Source organism: Salvelinus fontinalis, chromosome 2 (assembly GCF_029448725.1).
Source record: "Salvelinus fontinalis isolate EN_2023a chromosome 2, ASM2944872v1, whole genome shotgun sequence".
NCBI classification, from domain to species: Eukaryota; Metazoa; Chordata; class Actinopteri; order Salmoniformes; family Salmonidae; genus Salvelinus; species Salvelinus fontinalis.
In genome coordinates this window covers 28,985,476-29,004,029 of record NC_074666.1, presented here as the reverse complement: position 1 = coordinate 29,004,029, position 18,554 = coordinate 28,985,476, and the positions used below count along the sequence as shown (strand labels likewise).

The 18,554-nt window shown below is 41.7% G+C and overlaps 1 protein-coding gene across 2 annotated transcripts in view; it reads left to right on the top strand.

Moving 5' to 3' along the window:
- Nucleotides 1-8,315: 8,315 nt before the first annotated feature.
- LOC129815715 (androgen receptor-like) overlaps nt 8,316-18,554 on the top strand; it is a 52,046-nt gene continuing 41,807 nt past the window's right edge. The window contains exon 1 of one of the 2 annotated variants that reach the window (XM_055869788.1): nt 8,316-8,554. Coding sequence is in view for 1 of the 2 variants with exons in the window: in XM_055869780.1 (XP_055725755.1) it covers nt 8,938-10,379 (1,442 nt within the window). In the remaining variant the exon portion in view is untranslated. Of the gene's footprint in view, nt 10,380-18,554 lie in introns of both variants that reach the window. The other variant, XM_055869780.1, reaches the window with a different exon arrangement.

Genomic DNA, 18,554 nt, shown 5'->3' with positions numbered 1-18,554 from the left:
ATTACTCGTTGGTTATTACTGCATTGTCGGAACTAGAAGCACAAGCATTTCGCTACACTCGCATTAACATCTGCTAACCATGTGTATGTGACAAATACAATTTGATTTGATTTGATTTGGTTAAAACATTGCCTCTATTATACCAGTTCTTTGTGCTGCAACCAATTATTTTGTCTCCACACAAGATTGGCATAATGATGACAGAACGTGTTTTGTTGTCACGCCCTGGCCTTAATATTATTTGTTTTCTTTATTATTTTAGTTAGGTCAGGGTGTGACATGGGGAATGTTTGTGTTTTATAGGTTTTGGGTGGTTATATGGTAAAGGGGGTGTTGGGTGTAGTGTATGGGTTTGTGTTGAGTGCATGTGTCTAGTTGTGTCTATGTTGGTGTAGTTGTCTAGGAGAGTCTATGGTTACCTGAATGGGTTCCCAATTAGAGACAGCTGATTTCTGTTGTCTCTGATTGGGAGCCATATTTAGGGTAGCCATGGGCTTTCATTTGATGTGGGTAATTGTCTATGTTATACGTTTGTAGCCTGTATGTGCACTTCGTTCATAGCTTCACGATCGTTTTCTTGTTTTGTTAGTGTGTAAGTGTTTTTGTTTCGTTTTTGCCTTCGTATTCATTAAAAGGAATATGGCTTATTTTCCTACTGCTGCGTTTTGGTCCGTCAATCCTCCACACGATCGTGACAGAATTACCCACCAATACAGGACCAAGCGGCATGTAAAGCGGCAACAGGACCCACCTACACAGGATTCTTGGACATGGGAGGAGATACTGGATGGTAAGGGGCCGTGGGCACAACCGGGAGAATATCGCCTTCCTCGTGAAGAGCTGGAGGCAGCTAAAGCCGAGAGGAGGCGATATGAGGAGGCAGCACGGAGACAAGGCTGGAAGCCCATGAGTACAACCCAAAAATTTCTTGGGGGGGGGGCCTTAAAGGGAGTGTGGCGAAGTCAGGTAGGAAACCTGCGCCTACTCCCTGTACTTACCGTGGAGAGCGAGAGTACGGGCAGACACCTTGTTAAGCAGTAGAGCGCACGGTGTCTCCTGTACACGTGCATAGCCCGGTTCGGTACATTTCAGCTCCACGTATCGGCCGGGCTAGACTGAGCGTTGAGCCGTATGTCATGAAGCCGGCCCAACGCATCTGGTCACCAGTGCGTCTCCTCGGGCCGGCGTACATGGCACCAGCCTTACGCATGGTGTCCCCGGTTCGCCTACATAGGCCGGTGCGGGTTATTCCACCTCCCCGCACTGGTCAGGCTACGGGGAGCATACAACCAGGTAAGGTTGGGCAGGCTCGGCGCTCAAGGGAGCCAGTACGCATGCACGGTCCGGTATTTCCGGCGCCACCTCCCCGCCCCTACCCAGTACCACCAGTGCCTCCTCCACGCACTAGCCCTATGGTGCGTGTCTCCAGCCCTTTACCACCAGTGCATAAACCACGCACCAAGCCTCCTGTGTGTCCCCAGAGTCCTGTGCGTCCTGTTGCTGCTCCCCGCACTAGCCCTGAGATGCGTGTCCCCAGTCCGGTACCACCAGTTCCGGCACCACGCACTAGGCCTAATGTGCGCTCCCAGGGTCCAGTATGCCCTGTTCCTGCTCCCCGCACTAGCCCTGAGATGCGTGTCCCCAGCCCGGTACCACCAGTTCCGGCACCACGCACCAGGCCTACAGTGCGCCTCAGTCGGCAAGAGTCTGTCGTCTGCACAGCGATGCCTGAACTGCCCGTCTGCCAAGCGCCATCTGAGCCATCCGTCTACCCAGCGCCATCTGAGCCATCCATCTACCCAGCGCCATCTGAGCCATCCGTCTGCCCCGAGCCATTAGAGCCGCCCGTCTGTCCCGAGCCGTCAGAGCCGTTCGTCAGTCAGGAGCCGCTAGAGCCATTCGTCAGACAGGATCTGCCAGAGCCGCCAACCAGACAGGATCTGCCAGAGCCGCCAACCAGACAGGATCTGCCAGAGCCGCCAACCAGACAGGATCTGCCAGAGCCGCCAACCAGACAGGATCTGCCAGAGCCGCCAACCAGACAGGATCTGCCAGAGCCGCCAACCAGCCATGAGCAGCCAGATCCGCCAACCAGCCATGAGCAGCCAGATCCGTCAGCCAGCCATGAGCAGCCAGATCCGTCAGCCAGCCATGAGCAGCCAGATCCGTCAGCCAGCCATGAGCAGCCAGATCCGTCAGCCAGCCATGAGCAGCCAGATCCGTCAGCCAGCCATGAGCAGCCAGATCCGTCAGCCAGCCATGAGCAGCCAGATCCGTCAGCCAGCCATGAGCAGCCAGATCCGTCAGCTAGCCATGAGCAGCCAGATCCGTCAGCTAGCCATGAGCAGCCAGATCCGTCAGCTAGCCATGAGCAGCCAGATCCGTCAGCTAGCCATGAGCAGCCAGATCCGTCAGCCAGCCATGAGCAGCCAGATCCGTCAGCCAGCCATGAGCAGCCAGATCCGTCAGCCAGCCATGAGCAGCCAGATCCGTCAGCCAGCCATGAGCAGCCAGATCCGTCAGCCAGCCATGAGCAGCCAGATCCGTCAGCCAGCCATGAGCAGCCAGATCCGTCAGCCAGCCATGAGCAGCCAGATCCGTCAGCCAGCCATGAGCAGCCAGATCTGTCAGCCAGCCATGGGCCGTCCCTCAGTCCGGAGCTGCAGTCCCTCAGTCCGGAGCTGCAGTCCCTCAGTCCGGAGCTGCAGTCCCTCAGTCCGGAGCTGCCGTTCCTCAGTCCGGAGCTGCCCCTCATCCTGGTGCTGCCCCTTATCCTGGTGCTGCCCCTTATCCTGGTGCTGCCCCTTACCCTGGTACTGCCCCTTACCCTGGTACTGCCCCTTACCCTGGTACTGCCCCTTAGTCCGGAGCTGCCCCTTAGTCCGGAGCTGCCCCTTAGTCCGGAGCTGCCCCTTAGTCCGGAGCTGCCCCTTAGTCCGGAACTGCCCCTTAATTCAGTGGGGTTAATGTGGAGGGGGGTCATTTGGAGGAAGCTAAGGAGGCGGTTAGTGACTATGGTGGGGTGGGGACCACAGCCAGTGCCGGAGCCGCCACCGTGGAAGGAAGCCCACCCAGACCCACCCCTAGACTGTGTAATGGTGCGCCCAGAGTTCGCACCTTAAGGGGGGGGGGGGGGGGGTTATGTCACGCCCTGGCCTTAGTATTATTTGTTTTCTTTATTATTTTAGTTAGGTCAGGGTGTGACATGGGGAATGTTTGTGTTTTATAGGTTTTGGGTGGTTATATGGTAAAGGGGGTGTTGGGTGTAGTGTATGGGTTTGTGTTGAGTGCATGTGTCTAGTTGTGTCTATGTTGGTGTAGTTGTCTAGGAGAGTCTATGGTTACCCGAATGGGTTCACAATTAGAGACAGCTGATTTCTGTTGTCTCTGATTGGGAGCCATATTTAGGGTAGCCATGGGCTTTCATTTGATGTGGGTAATTGTCTATGTTATACGTTTGTAGCATGTATGTGCACTTCGTTCATAGCTTCACGATCGTTTTCTTGTTTTGTTAGTGTGTAAGTGTTTTTGTTTCGTTTTTGCCTTCGTATTCATTAAAAGGAATATGGCTTATTTTCCTACTGCTGCGTTTTGGTCCGTCAATCCTCCACACGATCGTGACATTTGTTTTATGGATTATTATATACTATTTGTCTATACATATAAATATTTAAATAGTTCCACAAAAAACATCACTAATTCCTAATCTGGCATGCATAGAATGGGATGGCCTTACTGAACCTGCAGACAGCCTTGAGTTAACCCTCTTAGATACAATGTTCTGTTTCAAGGTTGACTTTCATTAGAAATTTTGACCCAGCCTACAATAGATGGGTGGTGGTGTGATGTTTGTTAAAAGTATACAAAAGTTCATGGCATTGATAAATATGAAGCTACATGCATACATTTAGTACTTGTAAGTATTCAGAATTTTGACAAATAACTCAGTTTCCTCCTATTCAAAAATACCCTACATGTGGTATTACCTTTTTTGTGTTTCTATAGGCAGAATAGGAATATAATTTACTACCAACCCATCCTTGCTTGTCTGTAGGTGCTGGATTTTGTATCTATTAGGTCTACACTGTGCAAGAATGTTCTTTTAAAATTTGTTGTGTGTAATTTTGGGGATTTTCATTTTACATATGTTTGTTGGACACATTAGATGATATTTGCATAGTTATTACTTTACAGCGATTACATGACTTAATCAAAGGGTGTTGGAATTATATATTTTTTTTACAAGGAATTATTTAAAATGTTGTTTTATAACAACCTGTGTTTTTAGGAAAGACAGATCTTTGCCCATTGACTCTGCATTTAAGCAATTATTTTGGAGGATGCATGTTCGAGGATTCTTATCCAAGGTGGCACTAGTACATGCTCTTGTGAAGGAAACTTTACCTGCTACTGCCTAGACTCTAAAGTGAATGAAGGTTGTTTTGGATAACTGTGTCAGCAATGTAAGCCTGTTGTGGTGAAACAGACATGTATTTCTAGCAGCTACAAGCATTGTATGATGAGTAGTGACGTGTCATCATCATACATAATGACGTAATTAGACCTGTATTCTGCCACTACACAGCAAATTGACCAGCGTTACCTAGTGTTGATTTTTCAGTGCTCCATTGCAGGTAGATTTTTTAAATTGTTTGTTTCAATACTTATGTTTTTGCATGTACATTGATTAATTAATCTTTTGCTAATCAAATATAAATTACATACATGTTTTTTCACTAATACAATCTGTTACTTGGACTTATTGCACATGTTACTGAAATGGTTTTTCCAGTTTAGATGGTTTAGGTAGTCTCATATCTTAGTCTTCCCAACATAGCAGTCATTCTGAATGCAGGTTGCATGTGTGTAAAAATTCAAAATGTTGGGTATCCCCACTCTGGCTGGATTCCAATAGGAATTACACATACAGTGCCTTGCAAAAGTATTCATTCCCCTTGGTGTTTTTTCCTATTTTGTTGCATTGCAACCTGTAATTTAAATAGATTTTTATTTGGATTTTATGGAATGGACATACACAAAATAGTCCAAACTGGTGAAGTGAAATGTAAAAAATAACTTGTTAAAAAAAAATGAAAAAATAAAAAGCGTAAAAGTGGTGCATGCAAATGTATTCAACCCCTTTGCTATGAAGCCCCTAAATGTTATTATTATTATTATTATTATTTTTTTTTCACCTTTATTTAACCAGGTAGGCCAGTTGAGAACAAGTTTTCATTTACAACTGTGACCTGGCCAAGATAAAGCAAAGCATTGTGACAAAAACAACAACACTAAGATCTGGTGCGAATAAGATCTGGTGCAACCAATTACTGTCAGAAGTCACATAATTAGTTAAATAAAGTCCACCTGTGTGCAATAAGTGTCACAATATCTGTCACATGATCTCAGTATATACTATACACCTGTTCTGAAAATCCCCAGAGTCTGCAACACCACTAAGCAAGGGGCACCACCAAGCAAGCGGCACCATGAAGTCCAAGAAGCTCTCTAAACAGGTCAGGGACAAAGTTGTGGAGAAGTACAGATCAGGGTTGGGTTATAAAAAAATATCAAAAACTTTGAACATCCCACGGAGCACCATTAAATCCATTATAAAAAAATGGAAAGATTATGGCACAACAACAAACCTGCCAAAAGAGGGCCGGCCCACCAAAACTTATTGACCAGGCAAGGAGGGCATTAATCAGAGAGGCAACAAAGAGACCAAAGATAACCCTGAAGGAGCTGCAAAGCTCCACAGCTGAGAATGGAGTATCTGTCCATAGGACCACTTTAAGCCGTACACTCCACAGAGCTGGGCTTTACGGAAGAGTGGACAGAAAAAAGCCATTGCTTAAAGAAAAAAATAAGAAAACACGTTTGGTGTTTGCCAAAATACCTGTGGGAGACTCCCCTAACATATGGAAGTAGGTACTCTGGTCAGATGAGACTAAAATTTTGCTTTTTGTCCATCAAGGAAAACGCTATGTCTGGCGCAAACCCAACACCTCTCATCACTCCGAGACTACCATCCCACAGTGAAGCATAGTGGCATCATGCTGTGGGGATGTTTTTCATCGGCAGGGACTGGGAAACTGGTCAGAATTGAAGGAATGATGGATGGCGCTAAATACAGGGAATTTCTTGAGGGAGACCTGTTTCAGTCTTCCAGAGATTTGAGACTGGAACGGAGGTTCACCTTTCAGCAGGACAATGACCCTAACCATACTGCTAAAGCAACACTCGAGTGGTTTAAGGGGAAACATTTAAATGTCTTGGAATGGCCTAGTCAAAGCCCAGACCTCAATCCAATTGAGAATCTGTGGTATGACTTAAAGATTGCAGTACATCAGCAGAACCATCCAACTTGAAGGAGCTGGAGCAGTTTTATAGAGACATACCCCAAGAGACTTGCAGCTGTAATTTCTACAAAAGGTGGCTCTACAAACTATTGACTTTGGGGGGGGGTGAATAGTTTTGCACGCTCAATTTTTCTGTTTTTTTGTCTTATTTCTTGTGTGTTTCACAATAAAATATATTTTGCATCTTCAAAGCGGTAGGCATATTGTGTAAATAAAATGATAAACCCCCACCAAAATCAATTTTAATTTCAGGTTGTAAAGCAACAAAATAGGAAAAATGCCCAGAGGGGTTAATACTTTTGCAAGCCACTGTAACTTTGTAAGCCATCATAATGTGACTTGAGTCCAAAAATCCTTGAGTTTCAGGCCACTGTATTAGGGTAAATACTTGTTGTATTGTGTAAAATAATGTAATTTTAATGGTAATATAGTCACTTAGGATTTCACTTGGTGAAGATCTCAGGATAGAAGATGTATCAATGCAACAACCATGTCACTAACAAATACTGTCATGGGTGGTAACGCTACAATTCACTTGAAAGGCAACGTACTCTGGGAAATATGCAAATAAGGCTTTACACAAGGCAGTGTGCTAATTTAACACTTAAAAAGTGTAGACCCCTATAGACACTGGACCAGTGTTAAATTTAACACTGTTAGTGTTGATTTAACACTGGAGAATTTGCTGTGTGCATGTCCACTACACTCAGCCAACTCTAACCTTTTTATTATAGGCTACTTATAGGTCCTCATTTCAACCCAATCTTATCTAAGTAAGACATTTCATGATTTTCATATTTAATATTCACATTGAAATACGTTTGACTGTCTAGCCTACTCGTATCAATAGGATATTTATATATACACTAACGTTCCAAATATTGGGGTCACTTAGAAATGTCCTTGTTTTTGAAAGAAAAGCTATTTTTTGTCCATTAAAATAACATCAAATTGATCAGAAATACAGTGTAGACATATTAACGTTGAAAATGACTATTGTAGCCGGAAACGGGTGATTTTTAATGGAATATCTACATAGGCGTACAGAGGCCCATTATCAGCAACCATCACCCCTATGTTCCAATTGCATGTTGTGTTAGCTAATCCAAATTTATCACTTTAAAAGGCTAATTGATCATTAGAAAACCCTTTTGCAATTATGTTAGCACAGCTGAAAACTGTTATGCTGATTAAAGAAGCAATAAAACTGTCCTTCTTTAGACTAGTTGAGTATCTGGAGCATCAGCATTTGTGGGTTCGATTACAGGCTCAAAATGTCCAGAAACAAAGAACTTTCTTCTGAAACTCGTCAGTCTATTCTTGTACTGAGAAATGACAGCAATTCCATGCGAGAAATTGCCAAGAAACTGAAGATCTCGTACATTGGTGTGTACTACTCCCTTCACAGAACAGTGCAAACTGGCTCTAACCAGAATAGAAAGAGGAGTGGGAGGCCTCAGTGCACAACTGAGCAAGAGGACAAGTACATTAGTGTCTAGTTTGAGAAACAGACGCCTCACAAGTCCTCAACTGGCAGCCTCATTAAATAGTACCCGCAAAACTACTTTGAAGAATCTAAAATATATTTTGATTTGTTTTTAACACTTTTTTGCTTACTACATGCTTCCATATGTGTTATTTCATAGTTTGATGTCTTCAATATTATTATACAATGTAGAAAATAGTATAAATAAATAAAAACCCTTGAATGAGTAAGTGTGTCTAAACTTTTGACTGGTACTGTATATATATACATGTATTTTGAATTACGTTCTGTAGGCCAACTGGCCTTAATCTAATTATATTTATTTTGTCATTAAGGAAGGCTGCCAAACTCACAGGCTGACGGCAAAAAGCGCTCAAGGACATTGGAAGATAACTTTGTCCATGCGCAAACTTGCAGCAATCCAAACATTCTCAAAAACCAAACATTAATTGCTGTTCTACCGGGGTGTGTTCAGTTGTCTGACGAGTTTTTTGGGTGCATCACTCTTTCGTAGGCTTGCACCTTTATGGATATTTAACGTTAGCCTACTAGAGGAGTTTCATGATTGAAACAGGCACCGCTTCCCTCCGGTTACGCATTTGCCAGATTGGACACAGACAACAGGGAAAAATAGACACGATTATAGTCCATCGACTTCAGAACATCACTTCAGTCAGGACAAATTTCATTTTCGCCTTCATGGATGGTGAGCGCAAATCTGACATGTAGGATACTTCTGTTGGCTTTATAATGTAAAAATGTATGCATAAACTTTTTTATATCTGAAGCGGTAAGCATTTTATGAAATAACGACATATTTGTTTTCAAAACCTTTTTATATAAACTGGGTAAATCATTTTTGGTTTAGGCTAAATATTTCGGGCCAAAAATCTATTAAATTACGCAATAGGCCCATCCTTCTATTTTTTAAAGATAGGTCTAATTAGCTGACTCTTTGTTTTGTTAAACGCCAATAGGCCGATGACTTTAAATTATTGTCAATGAATTTGGTCAATAAGCTTACGTTTTCACAAACCTCATTTTTACAACTCAGACGGCCAATCGCCGTAAACGCCGTTTTTTTGGACTATGGAGATTCCGGTTGGATTAGGAGGAGTTTGTGACTCCCCAAACCTAGTTTTTCGCGGACCTTTCCAAAACGTTTTCCACAACGTGCAAGCACTGCCGAGTAACACGACTGTTACTGAAAGCTTGGACTTTTGTAGTTCAAAGTATAGTTTCTTGCAGAATAAACAACCCTGGGAGATGCGCCAAACGAGCCGGCAATCATCCCGAAAAGAAATATGGTCAGGAACGGCTCGCAATTCTGATATTGAAGTGAGGGAAGATGACAGCGTTTGCTTTTCCAGAACACTCGAATCAGTGGCATGTCGTATTCATTTTGCCAAAAGCTCAAAAGGGAACATAGCCGGATTTTCCTCTTTGAACGAATCAGACAATCCAAACGCGAATGAATACGGATCGTGTCGCTCTGGACAGCAAGTCTCCAACACGGAACAACAGTCCTGTCAACCCTCTGTGTCCCATCACGGAAATGAGTTAAATCATAACAGTGAGGCCTGTGTGGCGAGCAGTTGCTCCAGTTCTGCCTGCAGCACCATCTCAAAAACGGCGAGGGAGCTCTGCAACGCTGTCTCTGTGTCACTGGGATTGACCATGGACGCAAATGAGATGACTGACCTGGGACCTAATCACGCACCATCCAGCGTAAATCACCAAAGTCAAGGAAACTATTTGTTTGAGGTGCCTCTATTGAAATGTTCTGGAGCTGGAGAAAACGTCTCCATAACAGAATACAATTTCCCCAGTGAGCGGAATGCCAAGCCACTACAAAGTGATAAACAACTAGTTGAGATGTTTCAACGTTCCCCTGCAAACAACCTTACAGAAAAAGTGGCGACCATACAGCACCTTAGCTCCGGACATCCATCCACAGATGAACAGGAGTTTAGACTGAATGAAAACAGGGATGACCCGACTTCAAAAGAAACAGATCATTTTCTGAATACAGGAGCTCGTTCAGCGTCTTATCATTTTGACCAACTGTTGCCAGCACACTTGGCACACTTCAGTCAAACCGAAACAGACAGAAACTCTTCTCATGTGTTCTACAAACCCCCAGCACATGTCGGTGAAACTGGAGAGACTATGGAGGACAAATATGCTGACTACTTACAACAACAGTACAGTGTCAAGATAAAATCTGAGACCTTTAATAGGCATAATGAACCTGCCGGAACGTCATGGGACTTTCAGTACAGGTATAATGACAATGACAATACACAATATGGACCGAGGCAGGGTATGAATTCATACATTGCGGGACCGGACATTGCGTTAATTTGTAACCCTCATGAATATGAGAGGGGTGGTGGACTCGTGCCCAGAGAGCGGCCAACTCCTGAGCAGTGGTACCCGGGCGAGATGCTAGGGAGGTTGCCCTATCCCAACTCCCCATGCATAAAGAATGAGGTTGGTGACAGTCTGGATGTCTCTTACACAGATGCCAGGTAATAACTTTATTGACATGCACAAATACACAGAAACACTTTACATTACAGTGCCCTTATTATGGTGTAATTAACCTACATTTGTAAATTCAGTGTAACAAAGCAATCTGTCACCTGTCACATTTTACAATGTTATGGGCTGCATAATTCTTAATTCCCTCTTCCAACAGACTATCACAATGTACTATAATAGGGTGGCTACTGTTATATTGATAATATGTATTTGATGAAAAAAATCAACTACCTGCCAAATGGTAATATTGCAAATTATATAGTGTTGTGTTTATTTTATTATCTTTAATAAATGTAGCACTCTCAGTATTACTCTCTGCGGTGGTTACTGCAGTAGTAACATAGAATGAGAATTCATTCTGCATAGGTTAGGCCACTATTGATCCTGAAAAGGATAGCCGCGAATAGTGTTGAAGGAACAGAAAAAACACCACATTTTAACAGTTCAGATTTGTACATCGTAGAGGAATTGCAAAGTTGCACCTCCATATCATTGTCATTACAGCAAATAAAGGTGTTATAAGCCTACTTTGTAGACTACGTTGAGGATCTATAGTTCTAAGCTCTGAATAGTGTATATCCATAGTGCTTGTCTGTTTTTGCTTTTTTAAATAAATAAGACCTTCTATGCTTCCTTAGAACTTATTTTATTATTATGTTGTCTGTATAACTTTTTCCTATAATTTGATTGGACACAAAGCCACATGCCGCATGATTTACGTATCTGTTGTGTAGAGAGCCATGGAACATTTCTTAATCGCAAAATAATAAATGTGTTGTTGAATTGATTAACAATGTTTTTCATAGGCTACTTTGAAAATTAGCTGTTGTCCAACATAAATCCTGCTTGTGGAATGTGCAACTAATATCATGTAAAAAAGCAAGCATCATATTTGTAGTGTCTGTAATACACTGAGTACGGCCCTTGAGCAAATTTTGTTGTCTTTAATGTTTTACTCACAGTGATTTGGTGTTTGGTGTAGTAGGATGGATGGAATGACACAAAATAGAGCCCTTATTGGACCACACAGGGTATATGGTGTACATTATTTTCATTCAAAGGTAATCAAATCAATGTCTCAACCTTAAAGTGTACCTGTAATTTTTCAAGAACTTGTCATGTAGCCTACAGAATAAGAGAAATATATTATATATACAGACTACACTCTTAGAAAAAAAGAGTTCCAAAAGAGTTCTTCAGCTGTCCCCATAGGAGAACCCTTTTTGTTCCAGGTATAATAACTCTTTTGGGTTCCATGCAGAACCCTCTGTGGAAAGGGTTATACATGGAACCCAAAAGGGTTCTTCAAAGGGTTCTCCTATGGGGACAACCAAAGAACCCTTTTTGGTTCTAGATAGCATCTTTTTTCCTAAGAGCAGGGTTCCCCAACTGGTAGACCCCCTGGCCAAATTTTTAGAACGTTTTCTGAGATTTTTTTCAAAAAATGCCAGCAAATCAGCTCCAAGTGCTTTTAATTTTGAAAATCTGGTCCAAAGTATTTCCACACAAAATAGAGAGACACGTGATTGTATACAAGTGTAAGCAGGTGTGAAAGTATTATGTTTTAGTCAAATGTATCTATTTGGGCTTCTTGCTGCCAATTTGCAGTCTACAATTATTTGTAATTATGTTACAAATAATGACCAACCACTCAAGGAAAAATCAGCCCGCAGTTGACTCTAGTTGATGATCCCTGATGTACAGGCTCTGTGAAGATAGGCTTTTGAGGGGATGTAACAATCCAATGAGCAGACTTTCTTATCTTACACACAAGACACTGCATACCCTAACACTGAGTGGAGGGAGAAGTTTCTTATCGGTCCAGTCACATTTTTTTTACTCCAAAAATGGCTACTGATGATCTCAATTCCCATATATTCAGAACAAGAAATGCTATAAAATCTTGTTTACAGTATAAACCATTTACTAACATGATCATATGAGACGTGGGCCCCTTCATTTAAATGTAGTTACAAGAGATTTAGAAACAACATTCTTCCTTCCTGCCCATGAGAAAGCATTTTTGAATCTGAAACATGTTTGAATCTGTAGCTCAATTATTCCCAACCAGAAGACAAAGACTTAGACAATACGCATCTCTATAATATCTGTTACAGGGAGGAATATTTCTCCAACTCAGGATAATAGTGCATCACTGGTGCCCTTACCTGTTAATTCATTTTGGCCTGTAGTTTTGAATTTTGGTATTTGCATTTACAAGATGTTTCTAAGATATTGAAGTGGTATGGAATTTATATCAAACAGTTGCATGTATTGTAATGGGTAGCAATAACACTAGATATGCATGTTTGTGTGTACGATATTCCTCGTTTCCACATGGTCAGACGTCTTTACATTTAGCACTACTTTGATTCATGTCATGAGATAGAGATCTGGTTTTACATGAGTTAACTGGTGATCTACTTTACTGCCCGTTTGACAGCAGCCCCACATTATTCATACACATGGCCATATTTTAGAATATCTTTGTCTGACTTGGAGAGCTCATCTATATACATTTTTAAAGGGTCTGATAGGCCCACTATAACTGAGCCCTAGCTTGAGTTCCTACGTGAATTTGATTGTTTATTCAATTACCCCGTAGACAAAGTAATATTGTCTTTGTCAGAAAATGTTTCACATTGTGGCATTAACACTTACATTGTTCTGATCTGCAATATAGCAGCAGCAACTACAATTATACCAAACATAGACCTATTACATCACATTGAGTGCTTTTAAGATTTGTATTTTAGTCAACATAAACAGTAACCCCTCTGGTGTGTTCACAGTCCTAGAAGTATCCTATAGCCAGTTTATAACTGTGAAGGGACATCCAGACCATGTCTTTTCAATTACACATGAGTGCTAATTGTTATAGCTTCCTCTATAGCCCTCAAACTCAACCCTGGACCTCGAAGCCAGTTCCACTGCATTCCCCTCTAATCATGGACTGATTTAGACCAAGGACACTAATTGTTTCCTTTAAATTAAGACCTAGACAACCAGGTGAGGTGGAATACCCCTGCTCTATAGGATGCTTTTATAAGCAATGTATTATCCAATGGTGTATTTTTTTTTACGGACTGGAACTATAACAAAGCATGTCTGATCAGGCTTCATCCAATTATGGAAGTAAATACAAACATCAGAGATAATTCACCAACCATGTGATGTTACGGTGTACTATGGATAAATGTTAAAATTGGTCAGTAAAAATATATTATATCAATAGAGTATATATTCTGTGGCTCCAAAAACCTCAGCGCAGTGACTGAATGGATATGGAAGTGTGGAAGAACAAGATAGGCCTCTAAAAGTCTTGTTAGACAAAGGGTCAATTAAGTTGTCAATTTCTGTTGCAGCAATTATGCTCTGTTTGGTGTGAAAATAGATTTTTGTCTTACTAAGCAGTCACTGGCACCTAACACTTATTTTTGGACTGTTCCTTACCTTTAGGTGTCATCACCATGTCATGAGATGCATATTTGCATTTTTTTAAACTATTAATGAAGATGATGTTCTATCGTTTCCACATTATAGCAGCCGGACAGATTTCCACCCAACATCACACAGGCAGTATAGTTCTTTACACTGTACGTTTCGGTTAAAAAAAACAACAACTATTAGTTACCACCACATTGAGCATATTTACTTATCATTTCAGGGTGATGGTTTGAGTTTGTAGTTACATTGAAAAAAACAACAATAAAACTTATATTCCTGCATTCGCTATTCAAAACTATATAAAATTTGCTTTAAAACTAACTCTATCCATGAAATGCTGGTGTTTTTAATGAGTTTTCTCTAGAGTATGTCAACTGCGATGCTGTTAGTGCATTCAGTGCATATTGTTTGCTCAGTACTGTTACTATATGTGTGTTTATTCCACCATCACTCCCAAACAGTGTAGGATTAATAATCCCTGCGGTATTTCATCAGAATTGTCTGGCTGTAAAGTTTAATCATCTTTACCAGAGGTGGCTCACTCCTTCCACCACTCCCTCTCTCGGATCACTCTCACTCCCCACTGGACTAAGAGTGGGCTTCATGCTTCAGATCCCTCTTGTCCTATTTGATGTCGCTTCCTTGGCCCCATGGCTCATTATGGCATTGTTTTTATACACTCACAACACAAGCAGGTGGGAGCCTGCAATGCACTGGGCTTTATGACTGGGAAAGGTTGTTTTGAATTTGTTTCGTCATTTGAGGTGTGTGTGTGTATGGGGGGGACACTTTTTGAGGACAAAGGGCTGGAGGCACTAATGGTCAGTACTCCACTGCTGATCTGATCCACTCACTAAATGAGACAGTGAATTTACCTGAGATTCTAAATTACTTTCCAAATTGCACCTCAAGCGTGAAAGTGCTGTGCTATTGACAATTCGCATGTCAAAGTCACACACCACCTGCAGTGTAAAATATTATGTGGATTCCAAGGTCTAAAATGTCTAAGTGCTATTTGCTTCAGTTTTTGAACTTACAAACCATATGGCTATTAGCGCCAATTGGCTTATGGGCAGCATTCTTGATATCAGCCTCCTGTTATATCAAATTCAGAATAGCTTATTTTGCTCATGCGGAGTAGTCATTCACCTAGGCGACATTTATTGGGGGAAATGTTGAATGTGAATTTCATTTCAAACTGGTTAGATGGGGTGGGTAGGGAAGAACCGGGATACAAGTAGTACTTAGTTATTTTCCTAATTACTCAGAGATCAATTAAAAAATAAATAAATCGTTATTTAACCTTTATTTAACTAGGGAAGTCAGTTAAGAACAAATTCTTTATTTACAATGACGGCCTACCCTGGTCAAACCCGGACGACCCTGGGCCAATTGTGCGCCGCCCAATGGGACTCCCAATCACGGCCGGATGTGATACAGCCTTAGACCGCTGCACCACTCGGGGGCCCAATAGAGCTAGAGACACCGTATTTTATTACAAATAACATATATATGTCATATTCCATTAGCAACTGTAATTACTTTTCTAGGGTAAATTAGTTGAAATTAAATAGACAGAGAACAGAACTACCGCAATGTCAATTTTGTACCTGCCGGTGGGAGTAAAATAGCCTTGGGACAGAAATAACATTTGGCGAGAAGTGCACAAAAGTCTTATCTTCATGTTTCTGGTTTGTTATGGTCTTTACTTTCAACAAATGTACTATCAGCCATAATTTCATGTTGGTGCCGATTTGAATAATTAATGCTGTAGGTTAGAAATGTATGAAAATGAACCATCAACATAGCAATGCTGCACAACCACAATATTTTGCCTTATAATATTAATCTGACTAAAATTGATCACATAATAGCTACATTAACCATCATTTTCTCATCTCACTTTAATGGGAATGTAGTAGGATATGTTTTTCACCATTTTCAATGACTGTTCATGCTTAGATCTACCAATCAGGTGCACTCCAGCTGTCCTTGTCATGCACACTCCTCGTGTCTTGATAAAATAAACGTCTTTATTCTCTTTACAAACGGCAAACATATCATGCTTATCACATTTCCATGGCTTGACATAAGGTAATTGACCCCCAGAATCATAAAGATATATATTTTAACCACTAACCTGTCGATAAAAGCTTATGTGAGAAGCTGAGCCATCAAGTGAATTGATTAAGGCATAATTCTAATGATGTCATATACAATTTTCAAACATTCAGTCAGTCAGTCAGTTAATGTTTTGTTAACATAATAAAAGCAATATGAACTAGAGGAGACAATGGCCTGTGCTTGAACGTTTATTTTTATTTTATTCCAAGTCATTAGTTTACAGTATGTTAGATTCTTCCCAACCGTCTCCCCTGTAGCTTCTCCCAGGCTAACACCCAAGACTTGAAGCCTATGCTGTCATTTAGTCACTAGATGGGTTAAGAAAATGACATATGTTTGGAACCTTAAATAACTAAACACAACTCTACAACCAAAAAACACTTTCTGGTCTGTTTTTTACTTACATCGCTCATAACCACATTTTGTTGATGACTCTGCGAAACATGGTCGGACTAGGCTGTTTCTTTGCAGTGAGCTCATCCTCCACATTAGGAACGTGCTGACTTGACTACATCATTTTAGCTTCTGTGTTATCTGAGAAAATGGGCGTGTTACTTTCGCCACGTGTTACTTTCGTCCCGACTCTCCCTGACAAAGGACATGTGCATTGATTAAGTAGAATTCTGTGGTTACAAGTCTTTGATAGTGAGGCTGAACGGTAATTTCAGAGGAGTAAGATTCTTTCTAATATAAAATTACATACTTTTTTAATCCTTGATGATTTTTTTTTATTATTATTTAAAAAAAAAAATTTTTTATCCCATTTTCTCCCCAATTTTCGTGGTATCCAATCGCTAGTAATTACTACCTTGTCTCCTCGCTACAACTCCCGTACGGGCTCGGGAGAGACGAAGGTCGAAAGCCATGCGTCCTCCGAAGCACAACCCAACCAGCCGTACTGCTTCTTAACATAGCGCGCCTCCAACCCGGAAGCCAGCCGCACCAATGTGTCGGAGGAAACACCGTGTACCTGGCCCCCTTGGTTGGCGCGCACTGCGCCCGGCCCGCCACAGGAGTCGCTGGAGCGCGATGAGACAAGGATATCCCTACCGGCCAAACCCTCCCTACCCCGGACGACGCTATGCCAATTGTGCGTCGCCCCACGGACCTCCCGGTCGCGGCCGGCTGCGACAGAGCCTGGGCGCGAACCCAGAGACTCTGGTGGCGCAGTTAGCACTGCGATGCAGTGCCCTAGACCACTGCGCCACCCGGGAGGCCAATCCTTGATGATTTTAACAATACAATTTATAAGTGGAGATGTTTTGCCTAATAGAGTTTTATGAATAGTCAAAATGGTCAGAACCAGTCTGAAATACAATTATTCAGCTTTTCTGATCATTTCTGTTTACCCCTGCCTTGCCATGCCTGCCCTATACATTCACAGGAATACTCCATGTTGACATCCACATATGAATGTCTTGCAGTATTGCCACCTATCCTAAATGCACTTCTCATTTTGGAATTCCAAGAATTCTAACTATTTCCCTGAAATGTTTATTGCAAAAGTGGATAATGTCAACAACAACAAAAAATTCAGAGGTCTTTGTTGATCTCTTTTGATTTTCCCATGTCAAGCAAAGAGGCAGTGAGTTTGAAGGAAGGCCTTGAAATACATCCACAGGTACACCTCCAATTAACTCAAATTATGTCAATTAGCCTATCAGAAGCTTCTAAAGCCATCATTTTCTGGAATTTTCCAAGCTGTTTAAAGGCACAGTCAACTTAGTGCATGTAAACTTCTGACCCACTGGAATTGTAATACAGTGGAAAATAAGTGAAATAATCTGTCTGTAAACAATTGTTGGAAAAAGGACTTGTGCCATGCACAAAGTAGATGTCCTAACCGTCTTTCCAAAACTATAGATTGTTAACAAGAAATTTGTGGAGTGGTTGAAAAGCGAGTTTTAATGACTCCAACCTAAGTGTATGTAACCTTCCGACTTCAACTGTATATAGTCATGACAAATTAAATATTAAGCCACTGATAGCTGTTCAGAGGTAACTATGACAAAACTGAGCCTTGTGCTTTATTCCCTTACAGCTGGCCTCTCTTGCTCTAGATTCTGACCGAGAGTCAGTGGGCATTTAGCATACTGAAGATACTGTAGAAAAGACTGTTTTGGTGATTGGTTATAAGCTTTGTCCTTGCCTTTTTTATATAGAGCCTTGACATCTTACATTTTGTGTTTTTGAATTATAGTTATGTCTGTACACACTGTCCAATCTCTTCCTGTGCTCACGGCTGCAGTAGAGCACCCCTCTTTCCCCCCTGGCCCAGGCACTGCTGTTCTCACCTTTCCCACACTCTCTCATCATCACACCCTCTGTCCAGCTCTTATGGGAGATCAGACAGATTCTGATCTCACTTAGAAACTGTGAATCTGAGGGAGAAAAGTGAAAATTATTCAATAAATCTGGATCTGTTAATAAAATACAATTTTGGTTAAATGCATTTGAATTAAATCAGCATCCCTTTTGATTTAAACAAAACTTTAATTTAAGAAGTGGTCAGAAAGGGAATGTTTGGACCTGAATGCCCAAACATTCAGGAGATAAAGATGCTCAAAGTTGAGCCATTTTGCATACTTTAC